This window comes from Acanthochromis polyacanthus, chromosome 14 (assembly GCF_021347895.1).
Source record: "Acanthochromis polyacanthus isolate Apoly-LR-REF ecotype Palm Island chromosome 14, KAUST_Apoly_ChrSc, whole genome shotgun sequence".
In the NCBI taxonomy this organism is placed as follows: Eukaryota; Metazoa; Chordata; class Actinopteri; family Pomacentridae; genus Acanthochromis; species Acanthochromis polyacanthus.
In genome coordinates, this window is record NC_067126.1 from 30,958,390 (window position 1) to 30,978,079 (window position 19,690).

At 40.1% G+C, this 19,690-nt stretch overlaps 1 protein-coding gene across 1 annotated transcript; it reads left to right on the forward strand.

The window, feature by feature from the left end:
- The first annotated feature begins 567 nt into the window (after positions 1 to 567).
- cers6 (ceramide synthase 6) lies at positions 568 to 19,661 on the forward strand. Its single transcript, XM_022213540.2, has 11 exons — positions 568 to 1,075; positions 1,898 to 2,003; positions 2,091 to 2,221; positions 7,017 to 7,074; positions 9,275 to 9,325; positions 9,444 to 9,536; positions 11,550 to 11,678; positions 12,853 to 12,959; positions 14,444 to 14,600; positions 14,759 to 14,782; positions 18,638 to 19,661. Exons 1-11 carry the CDS (start codon positions 906 to 908, stop codon positions 18,794 to 18,796), a joined length of 1,185 nt encoding a protein of 394 aa, XP_022069232.1. The 5' UTR covers positions 568 to 905; the 3' UTR covers positions 18,797 to 19,661.
- The last annotated feature ends 29 nt before the right edge of the window (positions 19,662 to 19,690 follow it).

Sequence of the window (19,690 nt, forward strand, 5' to 3'; positions counted from 1 at the left end):
GTAAAGTTTATTATAAAAACCATAAAATAAAATGATTTAAGTTAAGCTTAAAGCAATTTTGGGTATGGTAGTTAGCCTAATAGCATAGTTGCCTAAGTCATGAAGGCCAAAAAATGACTTAGGCAAATTATGCTATTAGGCTAACTGTGCTTTGATGTACTACTTAATATTTTATTATACCTTAATGATGTATATATTTGATACAATAGATGTCCAAAGGTGTTATCTATCTGTATACTCAAATAATAATAAAAGCACTTTCCTTTCACTAAGAAGATAGAATAACGTGTCACGTTGCAGTTTTAAATGCCAGGTTTCCACACAGATCACTGCATTCAAACTGTCAGTAGGTGGCAGAGTTCACAAAGCACGTTCTAGGTTGTTGCTACAGTGCTGCTATAATAATTACATTTTTATTTCCCTGTGTATCTAAAACAGTTGAAACATCATTTCAGTGAGTTTGATGTAATCACTTATTTTAGAGGGAAGCTCACCTGGAGGACAGATTTAGTCGGATTTTACCAAAAACACAACAGCACGTGAAACCAGAGCGATGACTACAAAAAAAAAAAAAAAGAAGAAGACTCGAGTGTTATTCAGTTCAGGAAGAAACTGTGTCTGGTAGTGTGTCACAGAAAGTGCTGTCCCTCCGTGGTGTCGTGGTGTAACCGGCAGAACGTGCACGGACCGTATTACATGACATTTCAACGCACCAATCAGCCGCTGCGGAGCTGATTGAGTCTACTTCCCTACACTGGAATAGCTGAGGGGAAACGGACGGACGGCACACAGATATCTCATCATCAGCCCAGTCTGAGCGCTCAGATCGCCTGTGAGAGAGCTCGGAGATCCAGCGAGCCATTGATTCCTCTTTCGACCCGGTCACAGTGTCTGCTGCAGGGGAGATGGCCGGTATTCTGGCGTGGTTTTGGAACGAGAGGTTCTGGCTCCCCCACAATGTAACCTGGGCTGACTTAAAAAACACAGATGAGGCAACGTTCCCGCAAGCCGAGGATCTGTATCTGGCGTGTCCTTTAGCATTCTGCATCTTTATGATCCGGCTCGTTTTCGAAAGGTGGGTCGGAGCACATGCGATCATCCGGGCGGCTGTTCGTGTCGATGAAATATCCCGGCGTTATGATGCAGCACGCCCCGCTGTCCGTGGTAGTCGGTGTGCTGCCTTGAACAATGGCATCTTATCTGGTTAGCCCACAAATCAGCCGGGGTCGATCATCCTTCTTTCTGCAGGCCTGTCTGCATTTGATGCATCTGTCAGTGGACCCACCGTGCAGCCAGCTTGCCGTCGCTGGTGCTGCTCTCTCTTAACCCAGAGACACGTTTCAGCAGAACGGGCTCCTTTTCACTGATCTTAGCGGCTTTTGTCCAGCTGTGCATGTAGCATCACCAGAGCTGTTACTGCACAGTGAGGCACACAGCCATGGTGGTCACAGCCTGTCATACATGCGTGGGTCAGGAGCCTCTTTAGGAAGTAGTGAGTGAGGCCTTGCATTTCCCCACTTCAGTCAGGAAGAAAGAAAGTGAGACTAAGCCTTGATGCTTCATGGGCTGCTGCTGAATTCATGAAATATAATATGCAAGGGATGTTATATTGCTGTTTATATTACATTACTACTTTTTAACCAAATAGTAAGACTCAAATGTTCAAAATATAACATAAAATGTCTCTCAAATTCATATTTTCAGTGTTTTTCCACCTGTGTTTGACCAAAACACATCCAGGTAGAATAAAAGCCAACAGATGTCCAGGTGCAGCTAACTATTACCCAGCACCTGGACAGACCGAATAGATATGCATGTATGCAACACCTAATGCCACGTGGCTGACTCCTAAAGGGAGGTTTTGATATTAATTGGTGTCATGATCTGTTAATTGCAGGTTTATCGCGAGACCATGTGCCATGGGCCTGAAGATCCAAGCCAACGGGCCACAGAAAGCACAACCCAATGCTATCCTGGAGAAGGTTTTCACTGCTATAACCAAGGTGGGGCATGAGTTCTAATCTTTGCACCTTCATAATTTGTACTGCGGTGACAGATCCATCTCACAAAGTGTGTAATTCTCCCGCCAGCATCCAGATGAGAAGAGGCTGGAGGGTCTGTCCAAGCAGCTCGACTGGGACGTGAGAACCATCCAGCGCTGGTTCAGACAACGACGCAACCAGGAGAAGCCCAGCACTCTCGCCCGATTCTGTGAAAGCATGTAAGAAACACTCCGTTAAACACCACCACACTTTCCTGACTTTGCTGCAGAGCATTTTCCTCATCCACTTTTCTGAAAATCAACTTTTAATTCATTTAGGCGATCCATTACAGCGGCATGTACGCTGCTGCTTCATTGTGGATTTTAGTAATGCTGTTGTTCTGAGTGAAGACTGATTTCAAAATGCATTACCACTCATCAATATCACACCTCTGACAGTAGTAAAAGCAGGCATGATAGATAATTTTATCCTCGCAAGCTGGTTCAAGTTCATTTTCATACTTTATGGAAGTAGAGAGTCACAAAAACAGCACAGGCAAATTAAGGCCTTTTTTATACATGTGGTGAATAATAGCTATTACAGTTTCTCAGAACCCTTAATGGGGACTACATGGTGCTTATTTTGTCTAATAAATAACCCAAAACCCCAGAGACTTTAAGTTTACAGTGTTACTAAAAAAAAGAGAAGTCAACAAATCCTCTCATGTGAGAAACTGATACCAGTCAATGTCTGAGAAATTGTTGAAATATTCGTGGCAAATTAATTTTATGCCTACTAACAAATCATTTAATCTCAAGTAGTAGCAGAGACCCTGCTACGGTCCTCTATCTGCGACTACGGTGCCACTCCAGCATTGGTTAACCATTGCTGTGTATTACATGGCTTGTAGAGATTGCAACATAAACGCTGGTGCTGCTGTGGGATAATAGTCAGTGTGTCCCAATGCGAACCAACAAACCCACTCAGTCTGTAATAGAGAACTGGCTAATCTGCAGCAAAGCATTTGCCATCAGGGAGATTGTAGTTACTTAGCAGTGTGATGTTAAAGACCAACGAGCGAGTGTCGCTGTCAGAGCAGAGTCATGTCTGACACCAGTAGAGCAAATCTGGCAGTTTGAGACACAGGGAGCCTCACATCCTCTGATCCGCCTGAGGCTGCTGTTCACTCGGGAGAACACTGCCGGCTGATTAGACCGCTGGACTCCCATTACAACCTCAGAGAGGAGTCTGAAATAAACAAACATGAGAAAAAGATGCTGGGTTCGTGCTCTTTCTGGAATATGTATGGGGCTTTTTGAACATGCTTCGCTTTGTGCCAGACGCCGTTATCTGCATTCAGCATAAGTGACAGCAGACAACACTGCAATAGTTTGTCCAGGTTGGTCTGTCTCAGTTGCCTACAGTGCAGTTCTCCAAACGGAGCTGGCCTCCGTCCTTCCAGCAGTGATTGAGCTCTAATTAGGCCCTCATGCACAGCTGTTGCAGACTGATAGGATTCTTTGTCTCTCCGTTGTCAGGACAGCTGATCTGTTGTCTATTCTTTTCATTATGCAAACAGAGAGTATGTAGCAAACGCATTTGCTGTGAAAATAATGAAGACTCTGCATGGACTTTATTTACCAGCTATTGTTACAGACTCTCTTTGAAAAAAAGAAGTCGGCCAATCAAGTTCAACATTGATTTTTTTTTAGCAAGAAATCTACAGTAGCTTGATTCTTGAGAAATTACTAGTTAATAGTTTTTGCCGTGTAGAGTCCTTCCTGTGACTGAGGCAGGAGGACGCTTTCATGTCCGCAACAGCCTCACTTGTCTGATCTCATTTTCTTCCATCGTCCCTCTTTTCTGCTTTTACTGAGAACAAAAAAACTATCACAAGCGAAGCAATTCCCACGTTTTTCAAGGCACAGATTTAAATGTTACTTATATAGTTACTATTTTTGTCCTGTAATGTCTATTTTTAGCTTCACTTAATATTTGATGTATGCTAGAATGGAGTAGTGACTTAAGTTTTTTAAACTTCTGTACGACATAACTGAATATTACAATAATGAATCTTTTAAGGAACAGTTTTCACTTTTTATTTTAAATACACAGACTGATAAATGCATTTTTATGCGGACGCTGAACATGAAGCTGCTGCCATTAGTTGTTCAGATGAGCTCAGCACAAAGACTTCTTGCTTTGGTTAAAGGAAACAAAATTTAGCCACTATATTTGAATCCATATTTACTCGACAGACTCAAAAGTGATTGAAATTCTCATTTTTGTGGAGCACACAAGATGTTAAAATGTTCTTTTATGTTTATAGCTGCTTATGAGGTGAATAGTAATTGCAGTCAAGCCTCCTTTTAGTTCTGCCACTCTTCCAGCTACCCATGATTTCTTATTTTTGTTGGATTGGAAAAAAAAGAAAGCTTCAAACATGAATTTATGCTTTTACACTCCACAGAAACCCACCAATAATAGCAGCTGAGACTACCAGTATCCTCATTACTGCTCTTCCTCTTACCGATGCGTAGGTGTATGATTTTCATACCTTTCACAACGAACACACCTCCCCAGAAGCAGCTCGCCAGACACGAAGCTGACAAGTAAAAAAGCACGTTTGTGCTCAGCAGATGCTTATAGGACAGCTGAGAGATGAGCCATTTACATTTGTTCTTGAGAGAGGACAACCACACCCGTTTTTTTTCCTTCGATTACTCACCGTCTCCTGGCAGCACATTGGAATAACTGGCTGTTAATAAGCTTTTGATAGTAATTAAATCAAAGGAGGTAAATGCATAAAAAAGGCAGAAGAGACAGATACTAGCACCTGAGGAGTAACAGAGGTGTTACTGCTGATTTTACAGCACAGAAGGAACCAGGCTTCCTCACAGCTGAATTTTGATAAAGCCAGAGCGTCATAGCTAATTGTCATGTCGAACCATTCGAATGCAAAGAGTTGCAGCCAGCTGGTGCTCAGACTTCCCACCTGGAGAAGTGACAAAGTTAAATGGAATGAGCCAGCATGACCTGCTTTTGATTATTTTATTCCATCGCTAGGTGCTATGCTCAGAATAAAGCCAGCCTCATTATTTAGTTTCTGATCGAATCAAAGTTCCCCCCTGAAATTAGTTCTACCCTCAAGCAACGTCCTGCCTAAACAGATACTTTTGGTTTCATAGGGATCTGTCCGAATTTAAAAACCACATTTTCATCTCACATCCTGAACAATTTTACGGATGTCTGATCAAACATTGAGAAAGGAGGGTGTTGTGTCATAACACATTGCATACTCCTACTGGGTCACACAGACTACAGCTTGTACTTTCTTTACAGGATAGTTAAAATAATACCCATACATATACTTAAACGTGTTTCTCACAGTTATTACAAAGAACAAATTCATTAAACATGTAATTGGCCTGTTGCTGTTACACTAAATGCAGCATGTAAACAGTACTTCTTTGATAACCAAATGAAAAACATGTCTGTTTTCTCGTCAGCCAATCGTTATCAACGCTGCATCTGAAAAAGTGCAACACATAACGACAGAACCCATCTGTGACTGGCTTCAGAATATAAAAAAATCTATTCAAGAGAAGCAGTTGTGAGTCATTGTGATTGTACATATATAGCAGCAATTCAACAACACTTGAAAAAGACTCTTGCGGGCCTGATGAACCAGTTGCCATGCAACAGTGTTTACTGTGTGCCAGGTAGACTCGTCCAGTTAATTTGGTTTTACAATAGTGTTGATCAAGCACAAAAAGCAGTTAATGACGGCTTCCATGGGCCACGTGTTGACATGGTAGTCATGTCTCTAGTATTCATTAAAGAGTTCCATCTGAATATCATGAAAAAAAGCTCCACATAAAAGAGCTGGCTCTGCTGGATGTGACTGCGCTGAGAAGGTGGTGTGAATTTAGCCTGTTCTCTTTTCGACTCTTCGTGTCATGTTGAGTTTCGGGGCTGTGTCTGTCAAAATGTGTTTGATGTGAGGTCAGCTGAAACAACCACACTGCACAACCTTTAAAGTATGCAAAAGCTCGTCTCACATGACAGCCTATGCAGCTCCTGTCGCAGCCAGCATTTGATGTTTTCTTCCATGTCAGAAAATTGTTTTGTTGCTCTGTTTTGACACATGATTGTATGAAACCATGTTCAACAGTGGTTGTAACGTATAAATACACAGATTTTTGCACTGAGGCTGAGTACAAACAATAGTATTTTTATTATTAGGCCTGCAGTCTGTTGCCTTATTTGTGTTTTTTGTGTGCAGAAAGTCTAATGCACCTGCCATTATATATGCACACCTCCCTGCTCAGCAAGTCTTTGATCAGGGACGTGTCAGCTGAATCAGTTCCTTCCCTGTAAGCTCAGCGTCAGAGCTCATGATCACTTGCCCTACCATTGTGTAGCTGTGGTTTCTGTAAATTATGTGCGGGGTTGTGTAAAGCACAGAGCAGGAAGGCTTGGCAGCGGACAGAGCGAGCATCTTTCCCACCGGACCTCACCACTGTGAAGTCAGTGTTGTCCCATTTTAAGTGTTTCACCCCAGACTGCAGTGCTGGGACACTGAGAGGACCTCACACCACTTCAAATTTAGGATTATTACAGCTACATATTGTGCCACATTGTGTTGCACCGAGAGACAAAACTGCATCAATAATGTATAGTACAAGTTGTATCAACTTGGATATCCTCTCGTAGTGTTTATACTTTAGGATGCATTGTGATTGCATGACTTCAAGATACCATGCAGCTGCATTATCCTCGACAAAGTGGTCTGATTCAAGCACTTCTCCGTCTGATTTACTAATTGTTGTCCTTCATTTAAAGTGACAGCATAGACTCTTGGCTACATTCTGGATGAATAAATACAAGACAAAGGGAATCAAAGAAAAGTTCAAGTTATGTATCAAAAACAAAAAGTTAAGATTGTAAAGTAATCAATGGTTCTTTGCCTAAACAGGAGTAAACAAGTCAAGTGGTCCAGCTTATATTTATTATGTTTCTTATTGATTTCAGGTGGAGATTTACTTTCTATCTATACATATTCACCTACGGAGTGCGTTTCCTTAAAAAGGTAAGTGCGGCTGACAGACAAATTAGTATCAGCCTTCTGCTATAACTGTTAAATTGAGTCTATGAGGTTTGAAGCAGCACATATGGAGGTAAATGGTTGTTGTGAGACTGAAAGCTAAAATGGCAATCCAAGCATAAGTGAGTCATGTTATAAAGGGTATGCGTAATAGCACATAAGGATCTCTTCAAAGGAAGGGGAAGCAGCAGACTGAGCAGAATTCAGTCCTATTCTAACTAATGCCAACCATTCAGTCAGTTTAACATGAGGCTCTGAATGTTAACTACTGTCAGTATCCATCGTAGACCATATACAGTCTATGGTATCCATATGTGCTGCTGTTGGGTGCCATTTTATTCCATGCAGGATATGGCATCTATCAGTGCTATATTACAAAAATCACTCAAAATAACTGACATGTTAGATGACGGTTAGAATAACTACCTGATGGTGTGTTTGTGTTTTGCAAAAATTACACAGCTAAAAAATTCCGTTAGATTAATTCTGTGTATCTAGTGGTTTCATCTGTGTCTGTTAAAAAAAGTGTTTTTTCATCAAAGTGCTGTGAATGCTGTGAGACTTCAGGATGCTAAGTGTTATTATTAATTGCCAGTTTTAAAAATATCCTATTATTATAGCATTGCCCTATTATAAGATAATAATATTACATTTGGGTGATTTAAGGCCCTTTTGTTTGTTGTTTACAGTCAAAATAATGAGTTTATTTTCTAGCTATATTAAAAAAAAACAACTATCAAGACTCAGTGACAGAACTGTTAGTTTTATATAAACCAACAAAAAACACAGTTTTTGTTTGTAAAATGCAAACCAATCAGTCGGTAGCTTTAGCACGCTAACCTGTCTGACAAACACTACAGAAATTGTGCATAATATTAGATATTTTTCATATTTAATGTTGTCTTTTAATTTTGTATGGTACTAACCATATTTTTTATATTAATAAGGTAATTTACTATAGTATGATAATACTGAGTGGCAAACGTTAGCTATAGCCTGCTAACCTGTCTGACAAACACTACACAAACTGTGCGTCATATTGAATGTTTTTCATATTAAATGTTTTTTTTAATTTTGTAGGGTACTAATCTTAATTTTTAAATTAATAAGGTAATTTAGTGGAGTATGATAATAGTGTAGTGTCTTAATCTTAATACTGAAATTAGTCAGACATTTATATAATAAATAATATTGTAGGGTCTTAACTTTACTTTTCAATTAGTCTGTCAAATTTGTATAATCAATAATATTATCAGGTCTTAAGTATAAAACTGAACCTTGCTAGATCAGTTTATCTAACCAAATTCTCTGTTGGGAAAAACTTTGGCTAAACATATGTTGTTTTAAATATGCTATATAAGCAATAACTTGTGCTTTTTCTCTTTTGCCGTCACTCATTTGTAAACATTTGTGTCACTGTGCAGTCGTACACAGTTTGTAGTTAAGTTAAGGGGATCTAGATGATCAGAGCATTCCAGGTTCCAGTAAAAAGTTCATTCTCTGTTTAAAAAGTTTGAAATTCCCCTGAGGTTACTGACATCAGCGAACCACACTTGAGTGAGAGCTCAGTTTATGGTAACGATCTAGTTCACTAAATATCACTGAAATATGTGGCTGAGATGGTTTAATACATTTCATACATATATTCATGAAAATACATAAATTAACACATTCACCGCAATAATAGAGACGGAGTAGGAAAAATCTCTTAGAGACACAAGTTGCATGACAAAGCACTTTGTGAAAATAGTTCAGCCCCTGGCAGTGGCTGCTGCAGGCCCCAGCCTCTGTGGGATTTATTAATAGAGCCGGTCTGGAGATGAGTGCAGTAGAGGTAAACTCCGTTACAGTTATGGGTCACCATTTGCTTTTTGCACATTTTTTAGTATCATCATTGCCATTCCTCTTCTCATCCCAGCATCATTACTCAGAATTTACCAGGAAGATGAACGTCCCTTGGTTCCACTCCAGCTTCTTTTTATGGCAAAATGTGCACTGTGATGTAGCAATCATTCTATCATTCAAGGTCTCTGGAGTTCTCACTAAACTCTATCCTGCAGCTCTATCTTAGATTTAGTACTTCACTTGTTGATATATGATATTTTACATTCGATAATATGACATAGTTTATTTTGTGTAAGGTTAAAAAGTAAAGATTTTGAGTGAATATTTTCATTTTCTGCAGACTCCATGGCTGTGGAACACTAAAGAGTGCTGGTACAACTACCCTTACCAGGTAAACAACAGCTTTAGAAACATCAGTGTTCATGTATCCTCAGGAATCATGATCCAGCATGAATACATTTATTCTAAAATATATTATTTTAACCCCAATGCTTTGTGTGTTTATGCAGCCACTGACTGTGGACATCCATTATTACTATATACTGGAGCTGTCTTTCTACCTGTCGCTGCTCTTTTCCCAATTCACAGACATCAGGAGGAAGGTAGGAAAAACAAGTCACATCAAGACATAACCTCATGCTTTCCCAATAACATGAATCATTAATAAAAGCTGCACTGCAAGTCGTTTTGTGTTGAGTTCAGAAAACTATGTTTATGCCACCGTAAGTAGCACTGTCACTATTCTCATCAGACTGTCCATCTCTTCTGTAACTGTCACCAAGACTCTGTAATGTTTAGTCTATTTGCTTGCAAAATTGGCTTTCTGCCTCAGTGTATTCTCACTGATGTGTGAAATAACAAAACATTGCGAGGGTAAAGAGGATTAACACTTCTTTATTCACAATATTCAAGAATTTGCATTCAAACTTTGGACCTTAGTTTGACTGAAGGCTTCCGTGTCATCCATTCAGCGACTGACTGAACTTTGATGATGTCTCACAGGGAGCTCAGATAGAGACAGACAGAGGAGCAGATCAGATGAGATTTGATTTGTTGTTGTGTAATGATTAAAGTGCATCAAGTTAAGTTTGTCATTTATGTGAATAATTACATCAGACACACTTGAATCCTGGCGGGAACAGCAATAGGATAATAGAGCTATTTCACGGCACACATTTGATCTTGTCTCAGCAGGAAAACAAAGTGAAACAAATTTTATTAACCGTGGCTGAGTCCCATCAAGTTTGTCACTAAGCCATGACAGCGAGCCAGCACGCACACCACCAGGATCCTGGAGCTGCTCACCTAGGTGGAATAGAGTTGTTTGTAATGTTATCAATTTGGTTTGTGCTTTTTTTCCTGCTGTGATAAGGTAAATGTGGAAAGGGCCCGGTATGATGACCCATTTTTACATAATACTGAATCAGCACACAGAACACATTACAAATACACAACATGTCACTGCCATGCCTTATTTCCTGCATTAACCCGCTAAATCGACTCTCTTTAAGATGAAGCGGGTGTTTTTATTAACTTTCTATTCTTAATAAAGAGCCATATAACCACTTTATACTCATGCTTTATGCTTATTGTACTGCTAACATGGTTTTAAAGGTCCAACTTGGTCAGTGTTTGTAAGAACTAAATTCAGTATTGGTTCATGCAAACATTCATGATGATCAATCTCATTCCACCTCATCTACTTGGGGTTTTTTTTCATGACAATGCCTACACTTTTGGTTCATTAAGCATCAATTTGCATGCCTTCCAGCCATGACCTCACTCCTGCCTCCAGTCCATCCCCAGCTCTGCCCTCTCCACAGCACACTGCACTCACAGCAGCCCCTCATGATGCCATGCTGTGTACGCCTTCACTCTGTCATCTCTTTGTTGACTGTTGGCATGTTGTCTGTTTTTTGTTTCTCCTTTCAGTTTTTTCATGCACAGCACTACACTGAGGAGGTCCTCTGCATCCCCTGCCAATTCCAGTATGTTCCCCCTTGCACACTTTGCCTTGCTTTCATTCTGCATCTTGCATCATTTCTTCTCCTTCTCATCCGCCCTCACACTCTCTCACCATTTTGGACTGGTTCGGGTTTGCTTTGAGCTGCCATCCCGAGACATTTCAGTAGCTACAGATTTTCTAGAGGAATGCTTCCCCTGTCTTATCGCTAGTCACACGGAGAACCATTTAACGCAATCCCAAACTTAATGGCTTTTTCCAAGACTGGACCGCAGTTAAATTTGTTATGTATTTGCATTTGTTGTTAGGTGGTGGTTTTAGTTCCATTTTGATTTCTGGTGGAGGAACTTCACATTTTGCTCATATTCAACAAAGGACACAACACTCGAAATTGAGTATTTTTACACTGTGACACTGCTGTGTTTTTGCAAAGAAACTGAATGTTCCTCCACCACTTTGAGATGACTGCATTACCATTTGGTGGGGAGTAGACACACGGGGCCCTGTTGCAGCAACTCTACAGCACAAAGTGTTTCTGAGGGATTTATTTGCTATTTTTGTTTGTCTAAGTGGTGATATGTGCGGCATGCAGTGACATTTTAGGGGTATTTTCTGCAGCTGTGTGACATTTTCTTGGCATCTCTGTCCCCAGGATTTCCTAATCATGTTCCTGCACCATGTGGCAACAATCTCCCTCATCATATTTTCTTATGTGAACAACATGGCGCGAGTGGGAACTCTGGTCATGTGTCTGCACGATGCAGCCGACGTGCTGATAGAGGTGAGGGCCGGGGAGAGAATTAAGTGCCGTGGATGGATAGATGGGCTCGTGAAGATTGATGTGGGTGGAGTGCGTGGAGTTTAACATGCTCACAGGTTTATGTAAATTTAAACACAGTCATTATGTTCTGCACATGATGTCATACGATCTATATAAAGATGGTATGATACACGCAGAGTGCTTTGTTAATTATAGTTCTTGAGGCTCTGCTCTTCAGCAAATTCAGTTTGAAATGAAAAGGTGGATGTAACATCAAGATGCCAAGTCTGAGCTTCAAGTTGATCGGGTTTACGTCACTATTGAATGAACTGTGTGTGAGATACAGCAGTTTCAGGCAAAAATAATTTGACACATGGCTACTAAATGACAGCTCAGTGTCATTTTAATGTTAGTTTATGCACACAAGCACTCAAACTGATTCAGCGGCCAGAGATGACTTAGACTGAGGTGGAATAGTCTGCCAAAATGAGAACCATGCAAGTGAAGCAGACAATGCAGAGGCTGAGGAAAAGTACAAATCTATCTGGGACATATCAAAGGTGGATGCATTGCCAAAAATCAACAGTTGGGTTTATTCTCAAAAAGCAAGTGTGCTACAAAAAAACAATGTGGTAGATTTAGGGACGTTGTGTGGAAGAAAACTCTCTTTATGACTGTACAGGCTGTCAGGAGCACTCTCCAGGATAGAGGTATACACGTTTCCTTGTCAGCGATGAAGAGAAACACTCAGCACAAGATTCAAACCCCTGCTGAGCCTTAAAAAAACAGAGAGACCAGGTTGCAGTTCTGGTAAGACGTTCAAACAAAAATCAACCTCAATCAAAAATGAAGCTAAAGTCAGAAACAACCCACAACAAGTGGCTGTTTGACTTCATGTTTATTACCCTAAACTTTGTGCACTGTGTGTTAAAAAGGCTTCATCTCCCACACAGCTCTCTCAGCATTGATGTAAACCTACACAGATCAACTCTGAGACTTGCCATTTTAATTTAGTTTCCATTATTGTATTACAAGTTGACTGTGCTGAAGAACAAAAGTGAGCATGCACTTACAGTCTGGACTATAGTTTTCGCTTACAATAATGGTGGAAACATGAGCCTTTTAATGTCTATATTGTCAGAAATGTTTCCAGCATTTTTTCAAGTTAATAATTGATTTTTTTTTTGTAACGCAGGCTGCCAAGATGGCCAACTATGCCAAATGTCAGATACTGTGCAACCTCCTGTTTGCAATGTTTGCAATCCTCTTCATAAGTTCCAGGCTGGGAGTTTACCCTGTCTGGTGAGTGTTATTCCCTTTACTGTGAACCATAGTCAGCATACTTCTGGAGGCTGACTTTAGTGTTCTCCTGTTGCATTTGCATACAGTAGCTCACAGGCAGTCAGAGACTTTAGCAACCTTTGCAGCAGATGCCTGAGGTGCTCTCCACATTTTGGCAGCTCATCCCCTGAAAATGTATGTCAGAGCCATGAAGATCTCAGTGGCTGTTTTTTTCCTTCTTCATCCACAGTGGTTTTGCAGTTTGCAGACAGATCTCTGTGAATTTTGTTGCTAAGTAATAGTTACTATGGATACAACAGCTTTAACCTCTCAAAGAAAGCCAAACAACTCGGCAAATGAAAAGCAGATCATTATGGTTACTGTTTTATTACTAAAAACAGTGTCAAGGGTTTGACGTGCCAGTTAAAACATCAAAGGGGCTTCTGCTCGTAAAGATCTTTTCATCGTTTTGTGGAGTTGCTTTTGAGGTTTTTACATTTACCTAGATTTCATTCAGCATTTCAAGCTGTAATCCATCCAAATTTCAGGACCACAGAGTGGAGGCAGGTTTAATTAATTTCTTCAAGATTGAATTAATTTCCTCCCTCAAACATTTAAAAGTGTAATTGCAGCAACCTGCGAACGACACTTTTAATGGGCCGTCCTGTTGGATGTTTGCAGACTAAATCAATTCCAGTCCTTGAGGAAGCGTTCAGAAGTCATCTTGCAGTGATCAGCAGGAGCGTCATCGTGCCTTTCACAAGCGAAGGGAGACATATTTTAGTTTCAGGCAACTGCTGTTGTCAGCTTTTCTTTGAAATACCATCAATTCTTGATCAGCACAAAAATGCTGTTTTGAGCTGCTACATTCACATTTTGTTGTCTTTGATACTTAGAGCCATTCTGAAGAAAGCTTTTGATAAACACAGAGGCTTTTGGAGTAATCTGCGCAGCATTCAGAGGGAGATTTTTTAAAAAGCCAGCAGCCCACAGCTCTCTGCCTTTTGTTTCCACGCTGTAATATGACGATCCTACACTACATTTTAGTCAACCCCCACCACACCGTCGGTAAAGTTGTCATTACTGTAAAGCTGTTGCCATGGCTTCAGCTTCTGGAGGATGATTCACAGACAGCCATTTGCAAGAACTGGTTCCAGGGATATATTTAACACTGATCTTTGAAAATTCTGATCGGAAATCATGTGAAGTCTGCGCTTTTTCTTCTCCATTAGTCATTCTAATTCCAATTAAAATGTATTGCTGAACATTTATTAAACTATAAACAGCTCCATTTCAAATACACACGTGTTTGTGCTGCAAATACATCGTTAAAAGCCAGGTGTCCCGTGAAAGAGCCTGACTCATCTCTATGTTTGGCATTGTGTACCTGCTCCTCAGGACACTCCGTAATTTGCCCCCTAAGAGGGAGCACTTTTAAAATCTGGTGTTTTTCCAAAATAATATGTCAAGCTAATTATCTCCCTCTCCCTCTGTTGCCGTGGAAGGATTTTAAATACCACTTTGTTCGAGAGTTGGGAAATCGTAGGGCCCTATCCGTCCTGGTGGGTCTTCAACCTGCTTCTAATCCTGCTGCAGCTTCTCCACTCCTTCTGGTCCTACCTCATAGTGAAGACAGCGTGCAGAGCCATCTCCAAAGGAAAGGTGAGTCACCACGCTCGACTCTATAATCGCTCCATTTATACCTGGTGTTGCATAATAGGGTGTTGTGCTGTTTGTACATCTATAAATAATGTGCGGTGTTTTCAGTGGACCCTTCTGACTCTCTCTTTCTATTCTCATGCAAACCTGCAACCTTCAAGGTGGGGAAATGGAATCCATTACATGTAAGTAGCCCTAAAACTCAATCAGCACAGTGCACTACATTTAGTTTTACGTCATTTCTCGAGTCATATCTCATCTGCATTCATCACAGTTCAGGAGTCAAGTCTTGTGCAGAGCATTCATGATCTCCATGAAGTGGAATTCTACTGATTTTAGCACCCCCGTTGCTTTTCCTGCAGCACCTACTTCATGGGTGAAGTTATCGCTCGTCCCGTGAAATATCACAACATCTAGATGATGGAGTCACCCATAATTTTGCACAGACAGTCATCATCATCCAGACAATGAATCCAAATAACTTCAGTGATCATTTCCATCTAGTGCCATTGTCAGATCAGAATGTCAGCTTGTCCAACACTTTGGCCCAATCCCAACCTCCACCCCAAAGCTTAAACACTGAACCCTGAAGTCACAGCTGTTGTGGCGGAGTTTGTGAGTTCATGAGGGCTCGAAATGTTCTATGGAGGAGGAATGGAACTTACTGTCATCACAGTTTACGTAGTTTGGAAACAACACGTTTCCATTTGTTTAAAAGAAAGGTGAAACTACCAAAGGTTAAAAAAACACACGAAGGTCTGTAAATCCTATGGGGATGTTTGACTAAAATTGCAGAGAATTCTACAAATCTGCAGTAAATGAACACAGACAGCCAGTAGGCACATCCCAACCCACAGAAAAACTCCCTCATTTACCCTATTTTTTTTTTTTAAAAATTGACTGAGCAAATACAGTTTAAGAGTCACAAGCAAAGGCAATCACATCTGAGCAACTCTGAAGTGCAACAAGAGGTTTTGGAGAGCAATTCACCAGTTCAAACTTGAATAAACAGGACCACGGTTTGTTACATGAGAGGCATTTTCATTTTCAAACCTCAAAGCAATGTAATAGCTCACATTTGGGAACAGGTGGCTGCCACTGTTTCCCCTGGGTTAAAATGGCTGTGAGGTGGTGGGGTGTAGGCAAGGGCTGAAGCAACTAGGGGGGTGCGGGGGCATGCCCCCCCGTAAAAATTTTGAAAATCAAGATGTAAAATGGGGCATTCTGGCACAATTTGGAGCACATTTTGTTGTATTTGTAGCCATTTCCAAAAACTAAATTAAATAAAATTTTCATGTTTCTTTTCTAAAAATTAGTGATAGGGAGAAAATATGACAAATATAAACCCACCTGTCCTTGCGATCAAAACATGTCAACTAGTCCAGTCTATTATATTCTGGTCAGATTTCCACAAGCCATTCCAAAATGCCACATCAGTTCTTATTACAAATTTGAAAAAGATGACAAAGGACTTGAATCTGGACTCAAGTGGTGACTTTTACTTTTTTTCTAAAAATATGTTAGGTACCAAATTCCCACTTCATTTTTATTTATAATAAAAAAGGTTATGTCATGACCTTCATTTTACTTTAAAACTTCAACTCTGGGTTAACAACTGGTTTTCTGAAGGAGTTAGTTCTGTTTTCAAAACTGTTACCTTTTTGAACAAAGAAATAACTTCTTTAGAATACCAGTTGTTAACCTTGAGTTAGAATACATAATTTTGCACTGTGATATGTGTCAAGCAGCTGAATTAAAGACTTTAAGTAAACATTCTTGAAAACACAAACACCAAATTTGAACACATGCTCTGTCTATTACATGAGGCAAATCAAATATAAGTGGGGATTAATGTTGATCAATCTAAGCTTTCCATGGGTGTATAGTGTTTCTATAATCGCGTTGGCAGTGTCGTTCTATTTTGAAAAATGCTTATGTAGATATCAAAACGGCCTGCCCACGGGCCGCTGAACCGTTGAAATTACAGAATTTGTTTTGCCATTGAATGATATAATTTCGGGCACTCTATAAATCATTTTATCAAAAGAAACTAGGAACTTTATATTCCGTTGAAATCATTTGTCTCGTTCGGTATAACGGGTTTTGTCGTGCCTAAATGTTTTAACGGGAGCCATTTTTGCAGTCACTGTCAATTCGTATCGCCGCGGACAACAAAACAGTAAGCAAACTCAGTAAAGGAAGCGAGATCGATGCCTACACTGCGTTGCTCACTTTATTTTGATGACATGCGATAGTTTTGATACTTAATTTGACATATGTCTGTGATACACACCTGTTTTTAGCCCTGAAAAACGAAACCATGGAGCGCTGCCGCTTCTTGTCCGCAATGGGGATGTGCTTTGCTGTCTTCAGCCACGGCGAGAAAAGGCTGCCATTCTGGCTTGTTGATTTCGAATATACCGGACTTATGTGTCAATGCTTTCTAATATTTAGCATTACTTTTTTTTTTTTTTTGGTGCGGACCAGTGAGGCGGCAATGTCGGCAAAATTGTAATGAGGGGGTGGCCTATACCAGCGAGGCGGCCCGCCTCGTCGGTCATATAGGAGGGGAAACACTGGTTGGCTGCTATTTGATTACTTTTATTTTCGAGAGAGATAACACCCAATTATCAAGAAACTGTTACTGTTGTTATCTGAACCAGCATGTACAAATCTGTGGGAACAAAGGGACAATGAACATTTAGAATAAATACGCCTAATGTTTTTAAAGTTACTGCAGCTTTGATGCCAAAACTCTCTTCAAATGGACAAACAGGACATGGAATTGAATACATAACTAGCATTACGTGCATTTACATACATAAATCAAATAAATATGAAATCTAATCAGGTTTTTCATAGTCCCAGGTGAAAGCCTAAGCTTAATCTGTATTTACTGACAGATTGTTGAAACTGTAATGATAAATCCTCACAATGCATGCACAAATCTTGCCACCATTAGAATAAGTGCCTGTGAGATATAACCAAAGTAAGAATAGTGTCAACACCTGATTATGGTTGCTGAGAATGCTTGTTGAAAAAGGCCATCCATTAGAGAACCACTAGAAAGCAGCCAGCAAAACTGATTGTCTCGTTCATAAAAAGCTATGCTTCTTCGCCAAACTGCCCATTGTGAAAACATAAAATTATGGAAATAACTATTAGTATGAGACAAAAGAAAGATCAGATAAATATAGAGAAGACTGATATATTCATACACTACCAGTCAAAAGTTTGGACACACCTTCTCATTCAATGCTTTTTATTTATTTGTATTATTTTCCACATTGTAGATTAATACTAAGGATTAACACTTTTTTCTTTATATGTATTCCTTTATAGTTTTGATGTCTTCAGAATTAATCTGCAATGTAGAAAATAATTAAATAAAAAACACAGAATGAGAAAGTGTGTCCAGACTTCTTACTGGTAGTGTATATATTCATAACAAACACCACACTGTGGTGTCATTGTCTCTGCAATTTGCGTAGCAGGATATTATATCACAGTTCCTCTTCCCTATACCGTCTTTACGTGGTTTGTGCATAATTTGTGGGCGCCAGGACAAACATGGTTATATGTCACTTTTACTTGCAAATCCTAAATACTCTCTTATTGTATATGTGTACATCTACATTTGACTTGTGAAATTCTACAATGTCACACACTAATAACTGCAATAATTTTTTTCATGCAGCTTCTCATATTTGAGCTACTGTTCTCTCCCATGTCATTGTAAATTTGCAACGACAGCAAGGATTTTTTTTGACATTTTAGAGACGTAACAATCAGCCAGTCAGAAAAACAAGACATTAATAATAATGCTGTCTACTGAGGTCTCCATTGTTCAAGCTTGCGCATAGATTTTATGGCTTTTACAGCTTTTTTTAAAAATACTATTGATTGACAGGACACCTCCAGTTTCAGCACGCGAACCCCATTTGTAGCGCCGTCGTGCATGGCTGCCACGGATAATGACACAGATAAGAATTTTAATGAGAAAAATGTCATCTCCAACCGTCCCTTTTCTTTTCCCGCAGGTGTCGAAAGACGACCGCAGCGACATCGAGTCCAGCTCCGACGAGGACGACAGCCCGCCGCCCAACCAGAAGCACCACAGCAGCGCCACCAACGGGACCAACAAAAATCACGGGACCAACGGCTACCTGACAGGAGCCCCGTATCCTGATGAACACTGACTCAGCTGATGTCACAACAGTGGAGCTTCAGACACCATCCATTTATCTGTGTGTGTGTGTGTGTGTGTGTGTGTGCGTGAGTGTATGATGGAGACATGAACAACATCGCCTGTCTGGAAGTAGATTTCTGTGAATGCAGTTTTGTTATCGGTTCTTTACTAATTTCCTTGCGCAATTTCTTCTCTTCATCTATATATTTGCATCAAACTGCACACGGTGAATATCAAACGCACTCCTATCAGTACAACCCACTCTCTGTTTAGCCGATGAATGACAGCATTCGACTTTATGGTGTAAGCATGCTACTTAAACATACAGCAGTCTGGCATACTGGGGGTGTGTTTTCTCCTCTGTTTGTGTCTTTCTATGTTATTTATTTTTTATAAATATGTTTGCAGGTTGTAGTCACTTATCTATTCTACCTTGATGTCAGTGTTAAAGATGAAAGAATCTTGAACAACAACAACAACACGGCTGATTTTTTGGGGGGGTTTTCTTTCCTCTCACGTCACTCATCATGAGTGTTAGCAAAATGCTGAAGACCCGGGTTTACTTTTAATGCTACACCCCCAAAGATTTACCAGAACGGTGGTTGAGATTGTCTTCACTCACAAATGGAATCGTAATGTGAAGTTGACTCACATTCTGAAAATACAAACACCCTCCACTCGAACTGTATATGAGATGTCAATAACAGTATTATGTGTGTGCATCAGATATGGCTCGACGCTGTATTCCCGTTTGAAGCATTTTGTTAAGTATTCTGGTACATTTCTGGTAAGGATTACATTAAAGGCCATTTGTCCTCTTATGAGGCAGGCGTGAGCTGTTTGAATTATTCAATAAAAAAAACATGAAGATTGCAGATATGTGTGGGTGTGTTGAAAAAGCTTC